This window comes from Podarcis muralis, chromosome 2, assembly GCF_964188315.1.
Source record: "Podarcis muralis chromosome 2, rPodMur119.hap1.1, whole genome shotgun sequence".
Lineage (NCBI taxonomy): Eukaryota > Metazoa > Chordata > Lepidosauria > Squamata > Lacertidae > Podarcis > Podarcis muralis.
Genome location: NC_135656.1, coordinates 44449133 through 44469234, shown reverse-complemented (window position 1 = coordinate 44469234; position 20102 = coordinate 44449133). Strand labels below are relative to the sequence as shown.

Genomic DNA, 20102 nt, shown 5'->3' with positions numbered 1-20102 from the left:
AAGGACACAGGTCCCCCACCCCTGACTTAAACTGTTTTAGGGTATTGCGATTTATAAAATTAATCTTATTATATAGTAGTAAGGTTGAACACAAGGGACGCGGGTGGCGCTGTGGGTTAAACCACAGAGCCTAGGGCTTGCCGATCAGAAGGTCGGCAGTTTGAATCCCCCTGACGGGGTAAGCTGCCATTGCTCAGTCCCAGCTCCTGCCAACCTAGCAGTTTGAAAGCACATCAAAGTGCAAGTAGATAAATAGGTACCGCTCCAGCGGGAAGGTAAACGGCGTTTCCGTGTGCTGCTCTAGTTTGCCAGAAGCTACTTAGTCATGCTGGCCACATGACCTGGAAGCCGTACGCCGGCTCCTTCAGCCAATAAAGCGAGATGAGCGCCGCAATCCCAGAGTCAGCCTTGACTGGACCTAATGGTCAGGGGTCCCTTTACCTTTAAAGTTGAACACGCCTAGCAATATGCTGATTATTTCTTAAATTAAGCATCTGCTGGTAGGCGGTAAGAAAAAATAAGAACCGAAAGCTTTAATAAGAATAAAAAGTGAGTTTTTAAATGTTTTAATTTTGTAAACTGTTGCCTTTCCCATGTTGTGAGCCCCAAAATCAGATTTCCTGCAGCCAGGATACTTACTGCCAGTTCCTGCCCACATGTCTCACAGTGACATAACATAGCCATTATGTGCCTTCCGCAGGTCAAAGAAATCAAAGTACTTTTAAATCTCCACTTCCATGCCACCAGATATGGGAGCTGAAGTTTGCAAGACTCTGGAACGTGTCTATAGCTGAATACGATAATAAACCAAGGGTGAGTGGCCATGGAGGTTTGTATCTCATTATCTTGCTGGGTTTGTAAACACGTTACAAGGATGCTTCACTTTTCAGCCTTTCTACCATTCATCTCAACTCTTGGTTCAGCATGACTCTACCCAAAGATGTGCCTTACACTCTGGAAACTAATGACATGTGATTTCAGAAATAATTTGTTTTCATCTGTGTGTATATGGCATTGGAATTGTGGAAAGGCAGACATAAACTTCTAGCTCTGCATTTTATAAGTGACAAGCAATGCATTACTCCAGTTTCAGTATAAATGTAAAGTTTGATGCTGCTGTGAACACTAGAAGCATCACCAGATTCTGCGTTCCACTCAGCTGACACTTTTGTTTACTTGGCAACAAGGTCTTGAATAAGTAAACGCTACTCTCCAGATTCTGATTCTAGAATTCTAGGATTACCATTGTGGCCTGTTCTCTAATTTGTTATATTTTCTTCTCAAGCATGACACCTAGGTAGGCTCTTAAGAAACATGAGAAATTCCCTGAGTGTTGATTGGTGTGCAGTTTTATTCCAAATTGCTCTAGGTTTTACATGTCTAATCTGCCATAAGCAAGGAAGTAAACTAGAAGTTTGTAATCCCCCGAGCTATTGCATCTCACCCTTCTTAACTCCCTAATCCCACCCACTTCTGTGAGCCAGGACAGCTATCAGTGCCCAAATCCTTCTAGTACCATTCCTCACCAAGAGAGATATCACACATTCTGTTTCATTCCTCTCAGTCTTTCCCCATCCTTGCTTCAGCTATGCAATATCCCACCTGTTCAGGGTCCTCAGTTCCTCGGCAGCTGGAAAGCAGGTGGGAGTTTACCACATGACGGCTGTCCCTTCAGGCAGAGAAGTACAGCATTATGATTCTTCCCTGCAGACTCTTATCCATCACCAGGATCAGCAAACATTCTTTCCCCCCTTGTACACCTAAGTCCAGGTTGCTTCCGCCCAGCAGGTACTATCTTCACAAGTAACTTAATACTGGTCCTATTTACTATATCAGGAACTGTCTGCTTTGCCCTTGCTACAGCTGGCCTAGAAACAAGAATTTAGCAGAATTTGTATAACGGCATCCTCATTCTGGGGGAAAGCTTTCCTTTCTGCAACCTTTGCTGCTCACATTGAAAGCAAAACAAGCCCTGCCACTAAAAAAAGAAACGTTAGCAAAAGCTTATCAGGGCCAGTGTGTGTGTGCACGCACATTCATCATGACAGTTTTTTAAATAAAAAATGCAATTATTTCTCAAGTAGCCATATTTCTGCCATTAAATATAAATAAATCAGAGAAGGTGTTGCTTTGGGCAAACGATCTCCCCCCACCTCATTTATTCCATATGTAAAGAAGCAAAAATAGTGATTTGCTGCACAAAACGTATGTGAGGGCAAATCAGTTTGCAAAACTCAGAGTGCTTTATAAACTCGGGATAGGATTCACAGCAGAAACACTCTTTCTGTGCTTGGTTTTCAGATACCCAAAACAACCTTGTTAAAATCTTTAGTGGCAGTGAGGTCAAACAGTAACGAATTGAGGTACCAGTCAATGAAGCAACTGCTCACATCATTGTATCAATTGCTGATGAATTCCATCATCTGAGCATGCAAATTATGAATGGGACGGAGAACCTTTTGTTGTCCCTTGTGCCAGTGGCGTAGCTAGGGATTTTGCTGCTCAAGGCAGCCACTGAGTTTGCTGCCCCTCTTCTTTGCTTTACTTGCAATACCCCTTTTTTCTCTTGTTTCAACCACAGACAAATACTACAAAAAGTCAAAACGGCACGACATATAGGGAAATAAAACACTGTTTATTTTTTAAGTAAAACCTTAATTCCAACATTTCTAAAATGTTTAGTATGGCAAGATTTCTTAAATGCAACATACTCATTATAGATCTTAGGTAATTCTTAATCAATTTTAATTTAGAAAAACTCCTCTCACAACTAGCAACACTTACAGCAACAGTGAGGAAAATTTGCAGCAGTATTACTCTATTTGGAACTAAATTCCCAAGACTGTATTTTAGAATAAACTGCAAAACTTCAAAGGGTCCGTCGCTGTCCTTCCACATCTCTGTTTTGTCTCGTGAGGCAACAAGAGAAACAAAACTCTTAAGTCTTTTTCTCTCAGCGAGGAACTCTTCCCTATTAATGTCATAGTCATGATCATTATTTAGTTGACATTCATATCATTCAAAAGATTCGATGAAGTAAGGAAGGCATATTTTTCAGCAAGTTCATGAAGCTGTTGAGATCTCTTGATGATTTCTTAGATCACTCTGTTCAGTGAAAGAAACAGTTCTCTCTTCAACTCAGTTTCATATGACAATTTAGCATAATCTCATGATTCTTCACCTGCCAACAATTTCTTCTTTCTACACTGACAATCCATGACTATCCCCAGATCACCAATTTCTTTTGCGTAAGCTACTGAATTGTTAACTAATTTGTCTCTATTTTCAGTTTAAAATGCTTTTAAAGCCTTGAGCTTCACGCCACATTGTTGTACTGTATATTCAGTCCTTTGGTTTGGAGGTAGACCTGTGTGTTGTTAGGTTCTAGAAGGAAGGATTCCCAAAGGCCAAAAAAGCACAGGAAGGAAAACAATTGAAAAGCATCAGGCAGCATGCCATCATCTGACCTGGTACTTTCTTCTTCACCAGTTGAATGCACTTCTACAGCATTTAATATTTGTGAGTAGCTCTTTTTTACAACACTCACAGCATCTCCCTGTGCACTCCACTGAGTTTCTACTACACGCATGACACTTTTGACCGGTGACTGAAGTCTTGGTGCAACTTTGCCTTTTCCTATTTTTGTCTTAGAAGGAGGGGCCATCTCTCTATGGTAGAATAGCTGCTTTACATGCAGAAGGACCAAATTTAAATCTGGCATTTTCTCTGGATACGGCTTGGAAGCCTCCTACCTAAAACCTGGCAGAGCAGCTTTTAAAATGATAAGTGATTACATTGGGCTCAGTGCTTTCACATCCAAGTCCAGCTTTCCCAACATCTGATAACAGATAAATTGCTATTGTTATTACCTGCCCTTCGCCCTAAGGTCCTAGGATGGGTTACGTGAATTAAAACACTATGTAAAAACAGTTTAAAAGGACCTGTTGCATGGATCGACAGTGCAAACTAAAACCGTGTCTACTCGGAAATAAGTCCTGTTGAATTAAAATGAGGCTTGTTCCCAGGTAAGGAGGACTAGAATTTGCTTTCTTAATACGGCAAGTAAATGTGTTGGGGCCAGCATTACATTCTCCTTTAAATGCAGCTTATCATTATTACGTATTGGGGAAGGGAGGAATCCCGCAAGCCCAGCTGAGCTTTGAACTAGGCCAGTTTTGGAGGGTTGGTGCACGATCCCACTTACAGCGGTGGGAGACGAGCACCTATTAGGGCAAGAGCCTCTTCTCTCGGACTACAACCGAGTCGGTCCTACACCCGTTAGTGCCTCCAATGTGATCGGACCCCTTGCCTGGATTAGTTCGCTTTGAATGAATGAAGCTGCCTCTTGAAATTGCCCCGCAGGAGAAGCGGAGCAGCAGCAGTGCCGAGAGGGCCGGGACAGGGGAGAGGGGCTCGGGCGGCGGTAGCCTTGGCGTTGGTTTCAGAGGAAGTCCACGGGCGGACAGACGAATGAATGAATGAGCGAGCGGGACTCCCCCGCGCGAAAAGGAGCGTGGGAAGGCTGCTATACTCAAAGAAGCGATAGGGCTCCGAAGTGCGCGCGCGCGCGTGCGCAGTGCGGCGCCGGCGTGTAATCTCCCCCTCCTCCTCCTCCTCCTGCTCTTGGGATCTTCCATCCAGAGCAGGATCTGCGGGGGGGAGGGAGGGAGGGAGGAGGAGAGAAGCGGCTAAAGGGCGGGGAGATCACCTTCTCGCCCTCCACCAGCTACACCGCGGGGAGCGAGAGGGGGGGCGGATATGCATCTCACCTCCGCCCTTCCCGCCAGACTCTAAGTTCAACACTGGGGAACTGGAGGGGGAGGAGAGGGGGGGCGCGCAGAGAGATAAGTTTAAATGCTCCCCCTTCTGCCTGGGCTGCAGTATTTTTCCAGCAAGAAATAGCTGGATGCCGGGTAGGACAAAGGCTGGGGATCCCGGTTTGGAGGGCGAAGAGAGGCAAAAAGGTAAGCGCTGCGTGGGCGGGCGCCGTCTTCGCAGTTTGTGGGGAGTTGCGGACTGCGGGGGGGGGGGAGTGTCGTGCAACTTGCAGTTATGGCTCTTTTTAATTAAAGGTAGCCTGCCTTTAAACAAAGAAGTTGTGCAGTTATGAGTGCTCTAGCAGACCGGGAGTGGGGGTGGCCGAGAGGGAAGAGAGAGAGAGGCTTGTTCCCAAATCTTTGGAGGTAGTCAAGGTAACAGCCTTGGTGAGATCTCTGCAAAGAAGTGATCGCGGCGAGGAGGTAGTAGATCTCTCAGGTACTCCTCCCTTCGGATGGGCTGGTGCACATGGAAGCGTCCTTGGTGGCTTTTCTGCAAAAGGAAAGGGCGCGGGGAGGGGGAGGGGCCCGTCTTGCAGGTAAGGCAGACCTGTGGCCGCCGAGATTTCTTGGGCGACTGTGGCCGCATGGAAATCTGCAATTGTGGGGACGCTTTAATAAAGTGGGGAGAAAACCCGGGTGTTTGATAGAAGTTCGGTGGACAGAATTGGACCCCGGTAGAAAACGTGGATGTAATTGCCCTTTCCCCTTGCCCTCTCTCTTTGGGCGAGGGGAGGCGAGGAAGGTGAAGGATGTTACAACTAAAAGGTCTCAGCCAAAAGAACTAAGTAACAGCCAGATCCCATGCAGGGACATGTGCCCTGAAGCCTGTTGATTTCCGTAGGATGGGGCTGTTGGGCTACAACGCATAAACAACTTGACTAGGTAGAAAATGTTGGTTAATCTGGTTCACTGTTTATTTCTCCCTACCTAGGTATTGCCTTTCCCCCCAGACCAGGTTTTGGATGGGAAGTCTAAAGATGGAAGAGCCATGGTGGAAAGGAGACCTTGCAGCAGAGATTCATCAGACTTTGAGGTTGAAGGTCAGTTAGCCTCCCTGTCTCTGCACTCTTACCTGCTCTGCCTTTGCTGTGTCTAAAACTTTTTTCCATGGTGGTTGATTCTTACAGTGAAAGACTGCAGTCCTCAATGCACTTTGAATGGGAGCAAGTTAGAAGTACCGTACATTGCACCTTACACAGTGTAAGGAAATGTGTATAGGTTGCTTTGTATGGAAGAAATATACTGAATAGGTTCCCCACCCCCATTCTAGAGTCTAGAAGAAAGCAATATGTAATTACTCTGGACTCCATGATGGTGTTGATTCATATCCTGCTGCCATGTAGTGTGCTGTTGGAAAACAAAACAAAAAAAATCTTAAATTGATACATTCAACCAAATTAATTATCAAGGTGGATGAGAGCCTGTATTGCATGCTAAAAAAGTTGGCTCATTGTCTTCAACTCTCTTGCAAAAGCTGGTAAGAAGTCACTGTAGATTGAAGAGGGAGTGAATAGATAGTTTAAAGCAGGAGACTGAATGTGCCAGTCCTAAAGGCAATTATTTAGATGTTGGAGTCAATGGGATTTGTTTGCAAGAAAATGTGTGGTTAGGATCAGCAGCTTTTATGGAAAAGAGTGTGGTAATGCAGACAAGGAAGAGGGCCATATGAAAGCAACTTTTCACTGGAGACTTGATTAAGACACATTCATGCTAAGAAGGATATGTATGAAAGGGATATTGCCTTGCAAATGGGTCAGGGAGTTGAGATAAAGCTGACAGTATAGGTTTGTCCTGAATGAGCCCCTTCCCTGAGCGTATTCAGTGATGCACCTTTCTGAGCTCCTAGAGCATGAAATGTATACATTTACAAGGAAATGTCTCTCAACTGTGTTAAATTCCTTACTAGTTCTGGTGAAAATCCTTGCTTTAATATTGCGGGTGCTGTGCACCTGTGCTGGTCTGAAGTGGTTACTGCGGTGCTGTTCCTTGCAAGCCTGCTCAGGTTCCTGTCCTCCACTATACCTAGCTTTTTGTCCTGTCCCTCCTCCGTGAGAGATGTTTCCTCTGTCTGGGGGTTTGTTCCCATGTCTTGGCAAAGGCAGTGTTTTTGGAGGGAGGGCCTTGAACAGGTGTCAAGCATGACTTGGGGGAAATGTGTCGAAGGTTCATGTTCCTGCTATTTGCAAGTATGGAGGGGGTGTCTGCATGTCGAGTGTTGCGTCTCAAATTAACCAAAAGCCTTGTGGCACTTGAAAGACTTAACAAAATTTATTATGGTGTTAGCTTTTGTCAACTACAGCCTGCTTCACTAGATGTATGACGCATCATCCTGAGTTGACAGGTGTATATGCACATGGAAAGAAAGAAAGAAAGAAAGAAAGGGGTTAGCCATGAAGTTAGAGGGAAATGGAGATGTCGGAAATACAGGTGGTGATAATTATGTTAAAGTGTGGACATACGTAAATTTTTTAGTGATCTTTCACAAAGCATTGTTGAGGATAACATACACATTCTGGCATGGGTAAGCCTTGAAGCATGAGGGTAATCTAAGAAATTGTCATGGACACAATGGAAGATCTTTTCACAAAAGGAAAACTAGTAATTCTCAGAACCCTCCACCAGCCCACACAAAACAGGCAATAGCAATAGGCTGCAGGGCATATATTTTTCACCCCTCCTACACCTTCCTTTGGCTTGTATTTTTCCATTGTTCATTGTGTTCTTTGGTTACAATTGGAATATGTCAAAGTGAATATACTTGTTCAAGGTGAAATTTACACAGGAAAAGTAACTTGAATTGTTGTGTGTTTTCTTTGGAAAGAAAATTATGTATAGCTTTGTCTTTGTGTGTAACTTATATATATAGCTGAATGAAATGCCACAATAGACGGTTGGCCTGGGTCCTTTTAAATCCTGGGAAATAATGAGCAAATGTCAGGATTTCATTATAATTTGATTTTGTTATCATTTGGCACACCTGTCCCTTCTCAACAGTAGGCCCTACGCCATTTGACATATGGCTCCTTGCTTGCGTTTGCAAAATTAAGTTCACATCCTCAAATAGAAAGGAACATAAATGGGTTGCTGGCTCCCCAAATGTACTGTGCTTCTGAATATAACTTTAGAGAGGGATCGAGTCCTTAGAAATTTTGGAAGTGGGAAAGACAGTATTGTTGCTGTTGTTTAATGTTCCAAGCAAACGTTCCAAGACACACTTCTGACTAGAAATATTGCTCTGAAATTGATTCTTAGGCATATTTCACTGTATTTGGCAAAGGATGACGTCCTTCCGTGTCAGCTTGTTGTGCAACAAACTTACTCTTGCGCTGCTGGGCTTTTCCTCCTCCCCTTCATTCAGCACCAGATCTCTTCTTGAAGATTTGGCAGCCCTTCAGAGCAGATGTGGGCAGCAGAGGAAGGGAATCTGTTGTGTTCCCTGGCACAGTCGGTGTTGGATAGTGCCTACAGTATTTATTGAGTGCCCAGCAGATGATGTGATGGTGTCCATTCTGCTGAGATGAGAAACCTGTGGCGCTCCTGATGTTGGACTACACATCCCATCATCAGCTCCCATCATCCCTGACTGCTAGTCATGCTGGCTGGGGCTGCTGGGAGTTGGTTGTCCAACATAATCTGGAGGACTTCCCCAACCCTGCCCTACTGGCTTCACATGACATTGGTTCTCATTTAGAAATTCCAAATGTGTGTGGAGGAGTGATGGCAGAATGATGCCCAGTCCTGTACCAAATGGCGTGTCAGTACAGGTGGCGGCCATTTTGTGTGCGTTCAGTTGATGTGTGATCTCGGATGCACAGGTCATTTTGGAAAGAGAATGTATGCACATGGCCTCTATGTTGTGGTGCATTGTCTGCCTACGTACCTAAGCTGCTTACAAAGCCATCAGGTGCAGCATGCCTCTTGTTGAATCTACTGTAATTATACTCTTATATGGTAAATATTTATTGTAAATGAAGAGTTGTGTCCATGGGGTGGGGTGTAAAGGTGGTGTTTTGAGCTGTACAGTGAGCATTGTAGAATTCCTTGCTAGCTAGAAGACGGGGTGTTTTGGTTTTAGGCAACTTTTCTGGAAAGCTGGATCCTTCAAATACAGCCAGCTCAACTCCATCCCTGCCTGGGATGTTTTTAAAACCTTCATCTGGAATCTGCTGAGGTCAAATGAGATGTTGCCTCTTGGAACAAGACTGGAGGCTTCCATCTAATAATTGTTATGTTAGCTTGTGAATGGGCCTTGTGTCTAAACAGACAGATAAGCATGTTTGCCTGAGGAAATGGGTCCTCTTCACCACATAAATATTTACAGTGCCGTACTTTTATGTAAGAGGTCTTATCTTGCAGTTTGTTAAGAAGTAATTCATGAACTGGCTTAACCTTTTAAAAACTAATTTCGTCCCATTTTCATACTTTTAATACAGTGGACCTGTAAGTGGGCTTCAACTTTAAATTTCTTGTCTGGGCTGCAATTTCATTTTATGCAGTTTGATTAAATAGTGCCCAAAAATGACTATGTAAGTCATTGAAAAGTTATTGACTTGTTCTGAACCCGTAAATGGGTGATTTCTAAATTCTTTACTTGGGAGAGCCAACAATGGAAGATGAACTTTTCTTTTGAATTTGCCTTTGGATTCCAACCTTCTGCTGAATTTGCCTCCAGGCCAAACAAGACCTGAAGCCAACTCCTTGAGTGCCTAAATTAACATGTCTTAAGTTTTCTAGTGTAAGTAGCAGCTGTTGGGGCCCTGAGCAGGATTGAGATGTTTAATCCAAAACACACACACAGGGGGGGGGGGGAGTGCTTTTCCCAGGTCTAATAGGTGTGACACAGTTGTTAATGAAAAATTAATTGTACACCTGTATGATTGGTTTTAACTATGCTTTGAATATTGTATTTTTTGTATGTTATCTTTGTATTGTACACTGCTTTGGTGACGTCAGGCTGTCAAGCAGTTTATACAGTTGTACAATAAATAAAATAATAGCTCCCCTTAAAAACTAACAATTATTGTGGCAGTCCATGAAAGGTTATACCATCATAAATGCGTTGGTCTTCAATGGGCGCAGCAGTCTGTTTGTTTCTTTATAAATAATGTTGGTTCCTGGTCTTGAACCCTGTGGGAGGGGATTGCTAGCTGATGGTGGATTGTTGTTGTTGTTGTTGTTTAGTGTGGCTCTCCCCCTGCCCATTGCCTGATTCTCAGGAGTATGAATAGTTGTCGCAAGTTGCATTGTCTTTCAAAAACAGGTTGGATATTCATCCAGAACAAGAGCTGGGTTGCTTTTTATTGCGTTAGTTGCTAAGCACTTGCCAGAACAGGTGGTGGGTGGTGATCTGTGGATTTTGGCTTCTGAAATGGATCTTCATGTTAATACCCCTTCTCTCTCTGTGTCTCTCTTTCTTTCCTCCCCCTCCTTTGTGTTGCCATAGGAGCTGAAGCTGCCTGTGTACAAGGCCCATTCTCCGCAAATCGGGATGCGGCGCTATTTTGCTGACCTCTTGGCCATCCTCAGCAGCCGCTGCCAGCTCTGCCCCACAGCCCGACACCTTGCTGTGTACTTGCTGGATCTCTTTATGGACCGCTATGATGTTGCTGTCAAACAGCTCTATGTCATCTCAATTGCCTGCCTCCTCCTTGCAAGTGAGTAAGCTTGCCTGTTAATGCACACATGCTGTTGCGGTTATTACTTGTCCGTGGGGGGGACAAGTAAGCTGTTTATCGGTTAAATGCCCTAAGCTGATGAAAACATTTTTATTTCAATTCATTAATTTTAGGTTGTTTATTTTGAGCAGGTACCATCTAAAGCGTTTTTGAAACCATGGAACAGGAAAAGACTATTGGTCCCTTCCCAGAGGAGTATGATATAGTTGACTATTGCTCTTTGCCGTTTCTGTTGCTTTTAGAACAGAGTATCAACAACTTTGCCTAGAATTTCCTGCAGTGATGTACTTCTTTTTTGCTCGTATGGGGAGGAGCCTTAAGCTGTGCTTAAGAGAAAAGGGATTCTCAGCTGTTACAGAGAGTAACAGGTTCATTTTTATGCCCTTGAAATGAGGCCGTGGGTGATGCTTTTCCTTCAGATTACCCCTTGCATTACTGTATTATTCAGAGCCTGTGGGGCCCATCACATTGACATTTAAATATTACTCGATAATTGTGGATTGAGCCCATGGAAAGGGGTTCCTGTTACATTTAGAGGGCACCTTTGACCCCTGCCATATTATATTCATGGAGAGCAGATACTGTGCAGGTTCATTCTCAAACTGCAGCCCTTTCTATGTACTTACCTAGTGATCCATCCTGCGCTATATCCTCCTAGAATCCCTTTAGTTTTGGGCCACTTTAGAAAAACATAGTTGTCAGCCTTGCAGAGAGACACGTGTCCTAATAACCCAAAGCTTTATACAAGGGAGGAAATGCAGGTGAGTAACTTCGGAACCAACCCTTAGAGTAGCCTTCCACAATGTGGTGCCCTGTGCATGGTCCTCTCTGACCACTGGCCATGCTAGTTGAGGCTGATGGTGGATTGGTGTCCAACTTCGACAGAGGGTCCAAGAGCAAGTTAGAGAAGGCTTGTTTAGAGCCTCTCAAGTCTCTTTTTAAAGATAGACAGGATCTACTTTTTGCCAACCTCATGCTTGCATAGCTTGTCCTTTTAGCATGTTGTATATATGACCTTGAGCCAGACATCCTGGAGAGTGAAGTCAAATGGGCCTTAGAAAGCACTGCTAATAACAAGGCCAGTGGAAGTGATGATATTCCAGCTGAACTATTTAAAATTTTAAACGATGATGCTGTCAAGGTGATACACTCAATATGCCAGCAAATTTGGAAAACTCAGCAGTGGCCAGAGGATTGGAGAAGATCAGTCTACATCCCAATCCCAAAGAAGGGCAGTGCCAAAGAATGCTCCAACTACCGCACAATTGCACTCATTTCACACGCTAGCAAGGTTATGCTTAAAATTCTACAAGGCAGGCTTAAGCAGTATGTGGACCGAGAACTCCCAGAAGTGCAAGCTGGATTTCTGAGGAACCAGAGACCAAATTGCAAACATGCACTGGATTATGGAGAAAGCTAGAGAGTTCCAGAAAGACATCTACTTCTGCTTCATTGACTATGCAAAAGCCTTTGACTGTGTCGATTACAGCAAACTGTGGCAAGTTCTTAAAGAAATGGGAGTGCCTGATCACCTCATCTGTCTCCTGAGAAATCTCTATGTGGGACAAGAAGCTACAGTTAGAACTGGATATGGAACAACTGATTGGTTCAAAAATGGGAAAGGAGTATGGCAAAGCTGTATACTGTCTCCCTGCTTATTTAACTTATATGCAGAATTCATCATGCGAAAGGCTGGGCTGGATGAATCCCAAGCCGGAATTAAGATCGCCGGAAGAAATATCAACAACCTCAGATATGCAGATGACACAACCTTGATGGCAGAAAGTGAAGAGGAATTAAAGAACCTTTTAATGAGGGTGAAAGAGGAGAGCGCAAAATATGGTCTGAAGCTCAACATCAAAAAAACGAAGATCATGGCCACTGGGCCCATCACCTCCTGGCAAATAGAAGGGGAAGAAATGGAGGCAGTGAGAGATTTTACTTTCTTGGGCTCCATGATCACTGCAGATGGTGACAGCAGTCACGAAATTAAAAGACGCCTGCTCCTTGGGAGAAAGGCGATGGCAAACCTAGACAGTATCTTAAAAAGCAGAGACATCACCTTGCCAACAAAGGTTCATATAGTTAAAGCCATGGTTTTCCCAGTAGTGATGTATGGAAGTGAGAGCTGGACCATAAAGAAGGCTGATTGCCGAAGAATTGATGCTTTTGAATTATGGTGCTGGAGGAGACTCTTGAGAGTCCCATGGTCTGCAAGAAGATCAAACGCATCCATTCTTAAGGAAATCAGCCCTGAGTGCTCACTGGAAGGACAGATCGTAAAGCTGAGGCTCCAATACTTTGGCCACCTCATGAGAAGAGAAGACTCCCTGGAAAAGACCCTGATGTTGGGAAAGATTGAGGGCACAAGGAGAAGGGGACGACAGAGGACAAGATGGTTGGACAGTGTTCTCGAAGCTACAAACATGAGTCTGACCAAACTGCGGGAGGCAGTGGAAGACAGGAGTGCCTCGCGTGCTCTGGTCCATGGGGTCACGAAGAGTCGGACACGACTAAACGACTAAACAACAACAACAATATATTCCTGTCCAAAGCTGCTATACTGACATAATATTTTGTCTGTTTAATGATAATAATAATTGTTCCCCGGCCAGAGCCAGGCTCAGGGCAGCTAACATAAAAGTAACACAGTATACAAAGAACATAAAAACAGGCAATCAATTAATTAAAATACATCTTAAAATTAGTTCAGAACAAATTAAAATCTGGACAGATGGCATTCCACAGGTAAAATTGAGAGTGGTTAATATTCTCCAGGGCCAAATGTTACCACTAGTCTTATAAAGGACCTGTGAGCAGGCTAGGAGGCCTCTTTAATGCTTGTTCTTATACAGAAAGAAAAGAATCACACTGAACCCTGACCAAAGGCCTGGCGGAACAGCTCCGTCTTGCAGGCCCTGCGGAAAGATGTCAAATCCCGCAGGGTCCTGGTCTCTTGTGAGAGAGTGTTCCACCAGGCCGGGGCCACAGCTAAAAAGGCCCTGGCTCTGGTCGAGGCCAATCTAATCTCCCTGGGGCCTGGGATCCTTAGAGTGTTATTATTTGCAGATCTTAAGGTCGTCCGTGGGGCATACCAGGAGAGGCGGTCCCGTAGGTACGAGGGTCCTAGTCCGTATAGGGATGAGCATTGTGTCTCAGTAGTTTTATTTTATATTTTTAAAGGCCAGTCCTTGATGAGGGTGGCCGCAGTGTTTTCAAGGGAGCAATCTAGAAAGGAGATAAGGAAGTGGTTGTAAAACTACAAAAGCAGCAGAAGCTGTTCAGTGTCTTACAGCTGCTACCCTTCCTCAGTCCATTGTCTGGCCTTTGTATTCCACTCTGGCAAAAAGGCGGGGCAGGGGAGAAAACTTTTCTACTGCATGTTATCTTAAATCCTGCTAGGCTGGAAAAAATATTGATGGCAAATAAAAGAAACTAGTCAAACTGGAGGAAAAAGGATTCTTGGAATTTGTTAAAGTAGAGACTGGACTGGGTTCTTCCAGGGCCTATAAATTTAAATATTGAGCAGTGCCTGTTGGAAGGGTTGGGATAGTTGTTTAAATCGCACTTTCCTATTAGTAATAGTTGACATAAAATAAAAGTGTATAATCAGATAACCAGATTGAACATAATGTGTATTTTCCTCCTTTTTCTTTGAAGTGTGGGCCAACATTTTTCCATATGTGCTGGTCTTGGTTATGTACTATATTTCATCTTTATGTAAAATAATACATTGCTTTCACACATTGTGAGCAGCTCTAGTTTTCTTCCATGTTGACTCATCAGTGAAAGTGGACTGCATGCTTTTCCAAAGCTCCCATAATTTTATACTCTGTACTATTTGTGTTTGACTAGAGCAGGCATAGGCAAACTCGGCCCTCCAGATGTTTTTGGACTACAGTTCCCATCATCCGTAGCTAACAGGACCAGTGGTCAGGGATTATGGGAGTTGTAGTCCCAAAATATCTGGAGGGCCGAGTTTGCCTATGCCTGGACTAGAGTTTATCTCATGCAGTGGCAATGGCTGGCTGATGAATCTCTGAATTCTGGGTTTTTCAGCATTGGCTTCTAGCTGAGTTCAGGAGAATCTAGATGGAGAGAATGCCTTGAACTCAAGTGGCTTGTTCTTTCTTTCCAATAGGCAAGTTTGAAGAGAAGGAGGACAAGGTGCCCAAACTGGACCAGCTCAACAGCTTTGCTTACATGTGTAGCCTTAACCTGGCGCTAACCAAGAAAGACCTGCTGAAGATGGAGCTTCTGCTCCTGGAAACTTTTAACTGGAATCTCTGTCTGCCAACCCCGGCGCATTACATCGATTACTACCTCTTTGCCTCCGTTAGCGAGAGCGATCTGCACAATGGCTGGCCTATCACGTCCGTGACCAAAGTCAGAGCTTTCATGGAGAAATATTCTCACTATTTCCTAGAAGTCTCGCTGCAAGGTAATTTCTTGGTCCAGAGGCCCAAGGCACATGTCTGCCTTGCAGTAGCTTTTATCAGGATTATAGCAGTCCTCGGATATGGAGAAACATTGTGTTTAATGCAAATGCCACCAAGATATTTGCCTCACCTTAGAAAAGGCATGAAATCAAAGCTCAGGCTTTGGCAAAGGGAATTCTTGCTCTTTGAGGCCTTGTTTTGGGGTTAGGCATACTCTGGACCAAGCTAACCCACAATTCTTGTTTTAATATATGGAGGCTGGGTAGAGGCTGCCACAAGTAGAATTCCACTCTCAGGATTCTCCTGTTGAAGGAAAGGTGGAAATGTGATTTTCATCCATTTTCCCTTTACCCTTCAGCTCCATAGGAGCTGGTTGTCTTTTTGTGGAAGAAGGGTGATTTCAAGTGTGTTTGCCACTGCTTACCTCAGAGCAAAGAAGCCATCCTTTGCTTCTAGAAGTTGGTAAGCTTTTGCCACCCCACAAGGATGAAGCAGGTTTGAGAACCACTAAAAGCCACATTTCCTCAATTTTGCCCCTAAGCCAATGCAAAATATAAAAACGAAATATGCAATATTTGGATCTTAAAGCCAGGCAATACTTGGCATGTAGTACTGCATGTTTGTCTGGAAGTAAAGCCCACAGAGTTTAATGCCGTTTTCTTTCCAGTATGATTGCAGTCTTAAACGGTCTATAAAGTCTGAGATCAGATGGCAACGATCTCTCAGATGCTGGGTTAAGAGCGCCCTTCGAAGCCTGAGTTATTGCCCATAATAAAAGTTGCACTGTGCACACAAAGAGACTACAGTAGATTTAGTGGCATTGCTTGCAAGAAGTGCTGACCTAAGTTGACTTGCTCTCTCTTGAGCCAAAGCCGTCATTGTGGTGTCTTAGTCTCCAGCCAGAAGGCTTATACATCACATTAGCCTGCTGCCAGACTTGCTGGAAGAAGTTGGCAAAGTCTTGCCATTTATGGATGGAGGGGCTTGGGCCTAATTTTGAAATTCCTTTTCTTCCAGATCATGTTTTTCTCTCATTTCGGCCTTCTCTGGTTGCTGCTGCTTGTGTGGGAGCCTCGCGCATCTGTCTTGAGGTTTCTCCTTCTTGGACTGCACAGCTCCAGCTGTTAACTTGTTATTCCTGGGAGCATCTTGCTCCATGTATCGAACTCATGCTTATGTAAGTTTTGAATAAAAACAGCCACCTGATGAACATTGTTTTATTTATGTGTTAGTTTTTTCAGGCGACTAATACGTCAAATTATCTATGCGGACAGAATTTCAAACATTAACATCTACCTGGTGTGACTCTTGACTCCATGTTGATTGCAAACATGTAGCGTCGCCAGTGCCCTAGCTATTTACAGTTGACATAGCTGCCTGCCTTATTAATAATACTCATGCAAAGATCCAAAAAGCCTCAGTGGTAGAGCTGGTAAGCCCACTGGGAAACCTTGTTCCCTTTCTGTACAGATGAGCACAATTATTTATGACATGGCTAAATTTGGTGGCCCATTCCTTTTCTTTAAAAGGTCTGGTACACACATCCAGACCCTGGTCTACAAATTTCTCATTGCTGGTCTAGGACATAAGATGGCAAATGGTATTTTGGTGTCTGTAACTTTATTGTAAATACTATAATTTTCAGTGCGGCTTTTGTAAACATGATTCTAAAACATTCCATGCCTGCCAAATGGCCTGGAGCATTCCCAGACATAGGTGTAGAGCAGTGTTTCCCAAACTTGGGTCTCCAGCTGTTTTTGAACTGCAACTCCCATCATTCCTGACAACTGGTCCTGCTAGCTAGGGATGATGGGAGTTGTAGTCCCCAAAAACCCCCAGCGATTGCTAGTTACTTACCTGTCACATTTTATTTTTCTGTTTCAAAACCCTGGCCTTTAAGCTTGTGTGTGATTTTATTTTTATCTAACAGAGCTCATGATAAGGACATCAAAGAAGCCAACAAGGAAAAGGATCGTGTGAAGCTGTTGCAGCAGCAGCAGCAGCAAGTTGTGGAAAGCCTCACCCTTCAAACCCCGACTCAAGTTCTCTTTCAGCAATCGCGTTATCACCCCCTGGCTCAGCATTCGGCTGTCGTTCCGCAGTTCCACTCCCCAATACAGGATCTGTGCTCAGCTTACCGGGACTCTTTACAAGCTCCTCGACTGAGTGGCCTTGCCTCGGGCCACCATAGCGATTCCCTGCATTCCTACTCCACCCTGCAGGCCAGCTTTCAGCCTGTTTTGCAAACAGTGTCCATTCAAGGGCCTATCACCATGCAGGTAGCCATTTCAACGGAGCCCAGGCACTGCCTCGCTCTGACCTATGGCAGTAGCTATTTTAGCGGGCATCATTCTTACACAACAGGTTGTTTTGATGGATGAGCACCTGCAGAGGAAGGGGGTGAGACAGGACTAGTACATCTTGGAAGGAAAACATTGGTGATATATAAACTGAGTTGCACCTGCCACCATAGAAAGGAGCTCAATGGAGCAACTACTTGCCAATAGCTTGGACAAAAACAAATCCCTCATTGATTTTTCTTTTTTCTTTTTAACATTTAAAACATGGGTGCCTTTCCTGCAGAAGCAAGATTTTTCTGAGAAGAAATGCAAAAATATACCTCGAAATTCATGATGCTACTTTTGCAAGAGTGACTTACTGAAATTGGGGTGCCTCCATAGAAGGGGTGCCAACGAACTTGAAATAAATAACACTGTAATTAAAAACAGTACTCTGAAAAGCAGAAACCTGGAGAAACTTCTGGCCATCAGATATACTTGTATGATGGCTCTCCCGTGAACACAGTTTGTAGTGGCAGCTCATAACACTGGAGCCTTTTGTTGACACTAACAAGGCTTATATTTCCTTGTTACCTCTGAACTGTCACTGAAATTTTTTTAATGAATGTTCCTTGCTGTGCTTTGACTGGAATTTTCACAGAACAAGACTTTAAATTTGGAACACAAGTCAAACCACTTTTGCCTTAATTTGTCTGGTGAGGCATCAGTAGACAAAACACCACTTGGGCCTCAAGTTTATCGTATTTTTCTTAAAATGTAATCTTAACTTTACCTCTAAAATATTTAAGATGCTGCTGCCTTAAGTAACTAAAAGATCATTTTGTGGGAAAACATGGTTTACAACTTATGTCAGGGATTAATGTTTACTTGAAAACAATTCATTGTCAAAATGTTCTTAATATTGCAGGAATCGCTGCCTTTTAGTGTGGTATGTTTGGTCTTGCCGTTTGAGTTATTATCTAAATATGGACAAATGTGTGTGGAAGGAGTTGATTTTCTTTTTAAAGGGATCCATGAGTAAGGGAACCTGAGGTAACCTTGGAAACTGGTCAGTCTTAAAAGCTGCAGTCCTTGAACCAGAGTTGAGGCTGTTCGTTTACAGCCTGCGAAGACATTAGGCTACCGTTTACTTTAAGCAAAGGCCTACTGATAATTTTTAAAAATCACAATGTCACTTAATAGAGACACCATTTTAGCTCTTGTACATCCAAAGGCTTATTCTCTCTCCCCCTCCCTTCCCCCATTACTTGAGAGTGGAGCCACATGTGGAGAAAGCAAAGGATTCTGAAGCCTGTGTTTTACTGTGTAAACCAAATCCTGAGCTGTAAGTGAGGCACTTGCGGGGACATAAAACGGAGCTGCTGCTTACCCCACCTACCAGTTCCCCCATGCAAATGCTACTCCAAAGCCATTTAAATTTCTTCCCCATTTCCTAAGAGGTACCAAAATCAAAAGTGAAGCCTGTCTGATGGGAAAACAGCTGATGTCGAGGCAGGTGTAGAGGGAAAACTCAATTGATATGTGACAAGTACTCAACCCAGCCACTTAGATTTTATTCCTGTTCCCACACTCCACATTTGCAGTACCTCTGCAAATGCAGATTTGGGAACGGAGGGTTTGCCAGATTAACATGATGTTTTGCCTTAAGTCCCATTGATTCATTGCAGTTTAGTTCCACTTATCTGTACTTCAGGATCATGAACTTAACTATACTGGTGCGATTAAGCTTCCTGCAGGATTTCTGTGGGTTTGGTTTTTCGAAGATTCCTGGTAGAATATGAAGTGCTCACTTGATATTCAGCTGTTTGTCCTGTTAGTCACTGAAAGCCAGTATTGTTTGTGAAAAGGGTTCTCAGGATTGCAATACAGACTATGTGCAATATATTGCTTTTATTCTGTCTAGAGTCCAGTATGTGTGTGTGTGTGTGCTATGGTAGGATGTTCGTCATTCTGCTTTTTAAGTTATAATTTTTAGAAAAATAGTTCATGAGAGGGTTGAGTTGGATTTTAGAGTGCAGAATTGTGTTTCCCCTTTTCAGAGGAAGTATGTTGGTTGGGGACTGATGTCTCTAAAGTATACTGTAGTCTGGGCATGTCACACTTTAAGCAAAATGAAAGTAGATGTGTTCCCTTTTTGTTACAGATTTAAATGAAAAGTGTTTATGCAAAAAATTAGAATAGTATCCGGAAGTTTTCTTTTTGTATTTATATACGACTTTGTATCTACAATATTTTGTGTGTTGTAAGCAAATTTTAACCACCTAATTGTGTAAATACTACTGAGGAAGCTCTGGTTGAAGAATCCAATGTGTTCATTTTATTAGCCTTGCATAGAAGCCTCTCCTGCCCCCATTTGACATTCGTAAGTATCTCCATCTTACAGTAGTTTATTCAATAAACACAGTGCGAAATACTTATGTGTGTGTCCGCTTCTTGTATACTCCTAAGAAGAAGGGTCTACCACGCTATTTGTGCCCTCGGGTCATTCGCTTTATTGAAGTATTTCACAGTTCCATTAGTAATCAAAGTTCTTCTCAGTATTTGCAGGTGAACGTGATGTTTTCCTAGTATATGACGCTTTACTGTTTCATTGGCTCTTAATATGCTTAGAACTGCAGCAGTGGATCACACACATTTATCCTAACTCGTTTCAGCCTCCCGTTAGCTCAGCATTGCAGTTAGATCTAGAGTCGCCGGACTTCATTCAAGTCATTTATGAAAGAAGTAACAAGGAAATGGGACTTGCTGCAATATGGTGCAAGGCTTTGGAAGAAAAGTTTTGGGAAACCATGTCTGCAGCTGCTTCCCTTTTGGACGTGTACATTTCCCGCCCCCCTTGTAAAAACCCATCATGCTGCTATTGGCATG

The 20102-nt window shown here is 43.5% G+C and overlaps 1 protein-coding gene across 2 annotated transcripts; it reads left to right on the top strand.

The window, feature by feature from the left end:
* Nucleotides 1–700: 700 nt before the first annotated feature.
* Nucleotides 701–19647, top strand: CCNJL (cyclin J like). 2 transcript variants are annotated; one of them, XM_028717393.2, is made up of 6 exons: nt 701–813; nt 5752–5860; nt 10264–10474; nt 14637–14936; nt 15952–16111; nt 16865–19647. In XM_028717393.2, the coding sequence occupies exons 2-6, from the start codon at nt 5783–5785 to the stop codon at nt 17313–17315; spliced, it is 1200 nt and encodes a 399-aa protein (XP_028573226.2). In that variant the 5' UTR covers nt 701–813; nt 5752–5782; the 3' UTR covers nt 17316–19647. The 2 variants fall into 2 exon arrangements, with proteins under 2 accessions (XP_028573226.2, XP_028573225.2); XM_028717392.2 differs by lacking the exon at nt 701–813 and adding an exon at nt 4691–4964.
* Nucleotides 19648–20102: the final 455 nt, after the last annotated feature.

Bases quoted from the DNA above. Each gene is read 5' to 3' on its own strand.
- CCNJL (XM_028717393.2), top strand. From the start codon at position 5,783: ATGGGAAGTCTAAAGATGGAAGAGCCATGGTGGAAAGGAGACCTTGCA. The intron at 10,475-14,636 runs GTGAGTAAGCTT...TCTTTCCAATAG, and splicing joins TGCCTGCCTCCTCCTTGCAA to GCAAGTTTGAAGAGAAGGAG. The intron at 16,112-16,864 runs GTAAGTTTTGAA...TTTATCTAACAG, and splicing joins TGTATCGAACTCATGCTTAT to AGCTCATGATAAGGACATCA.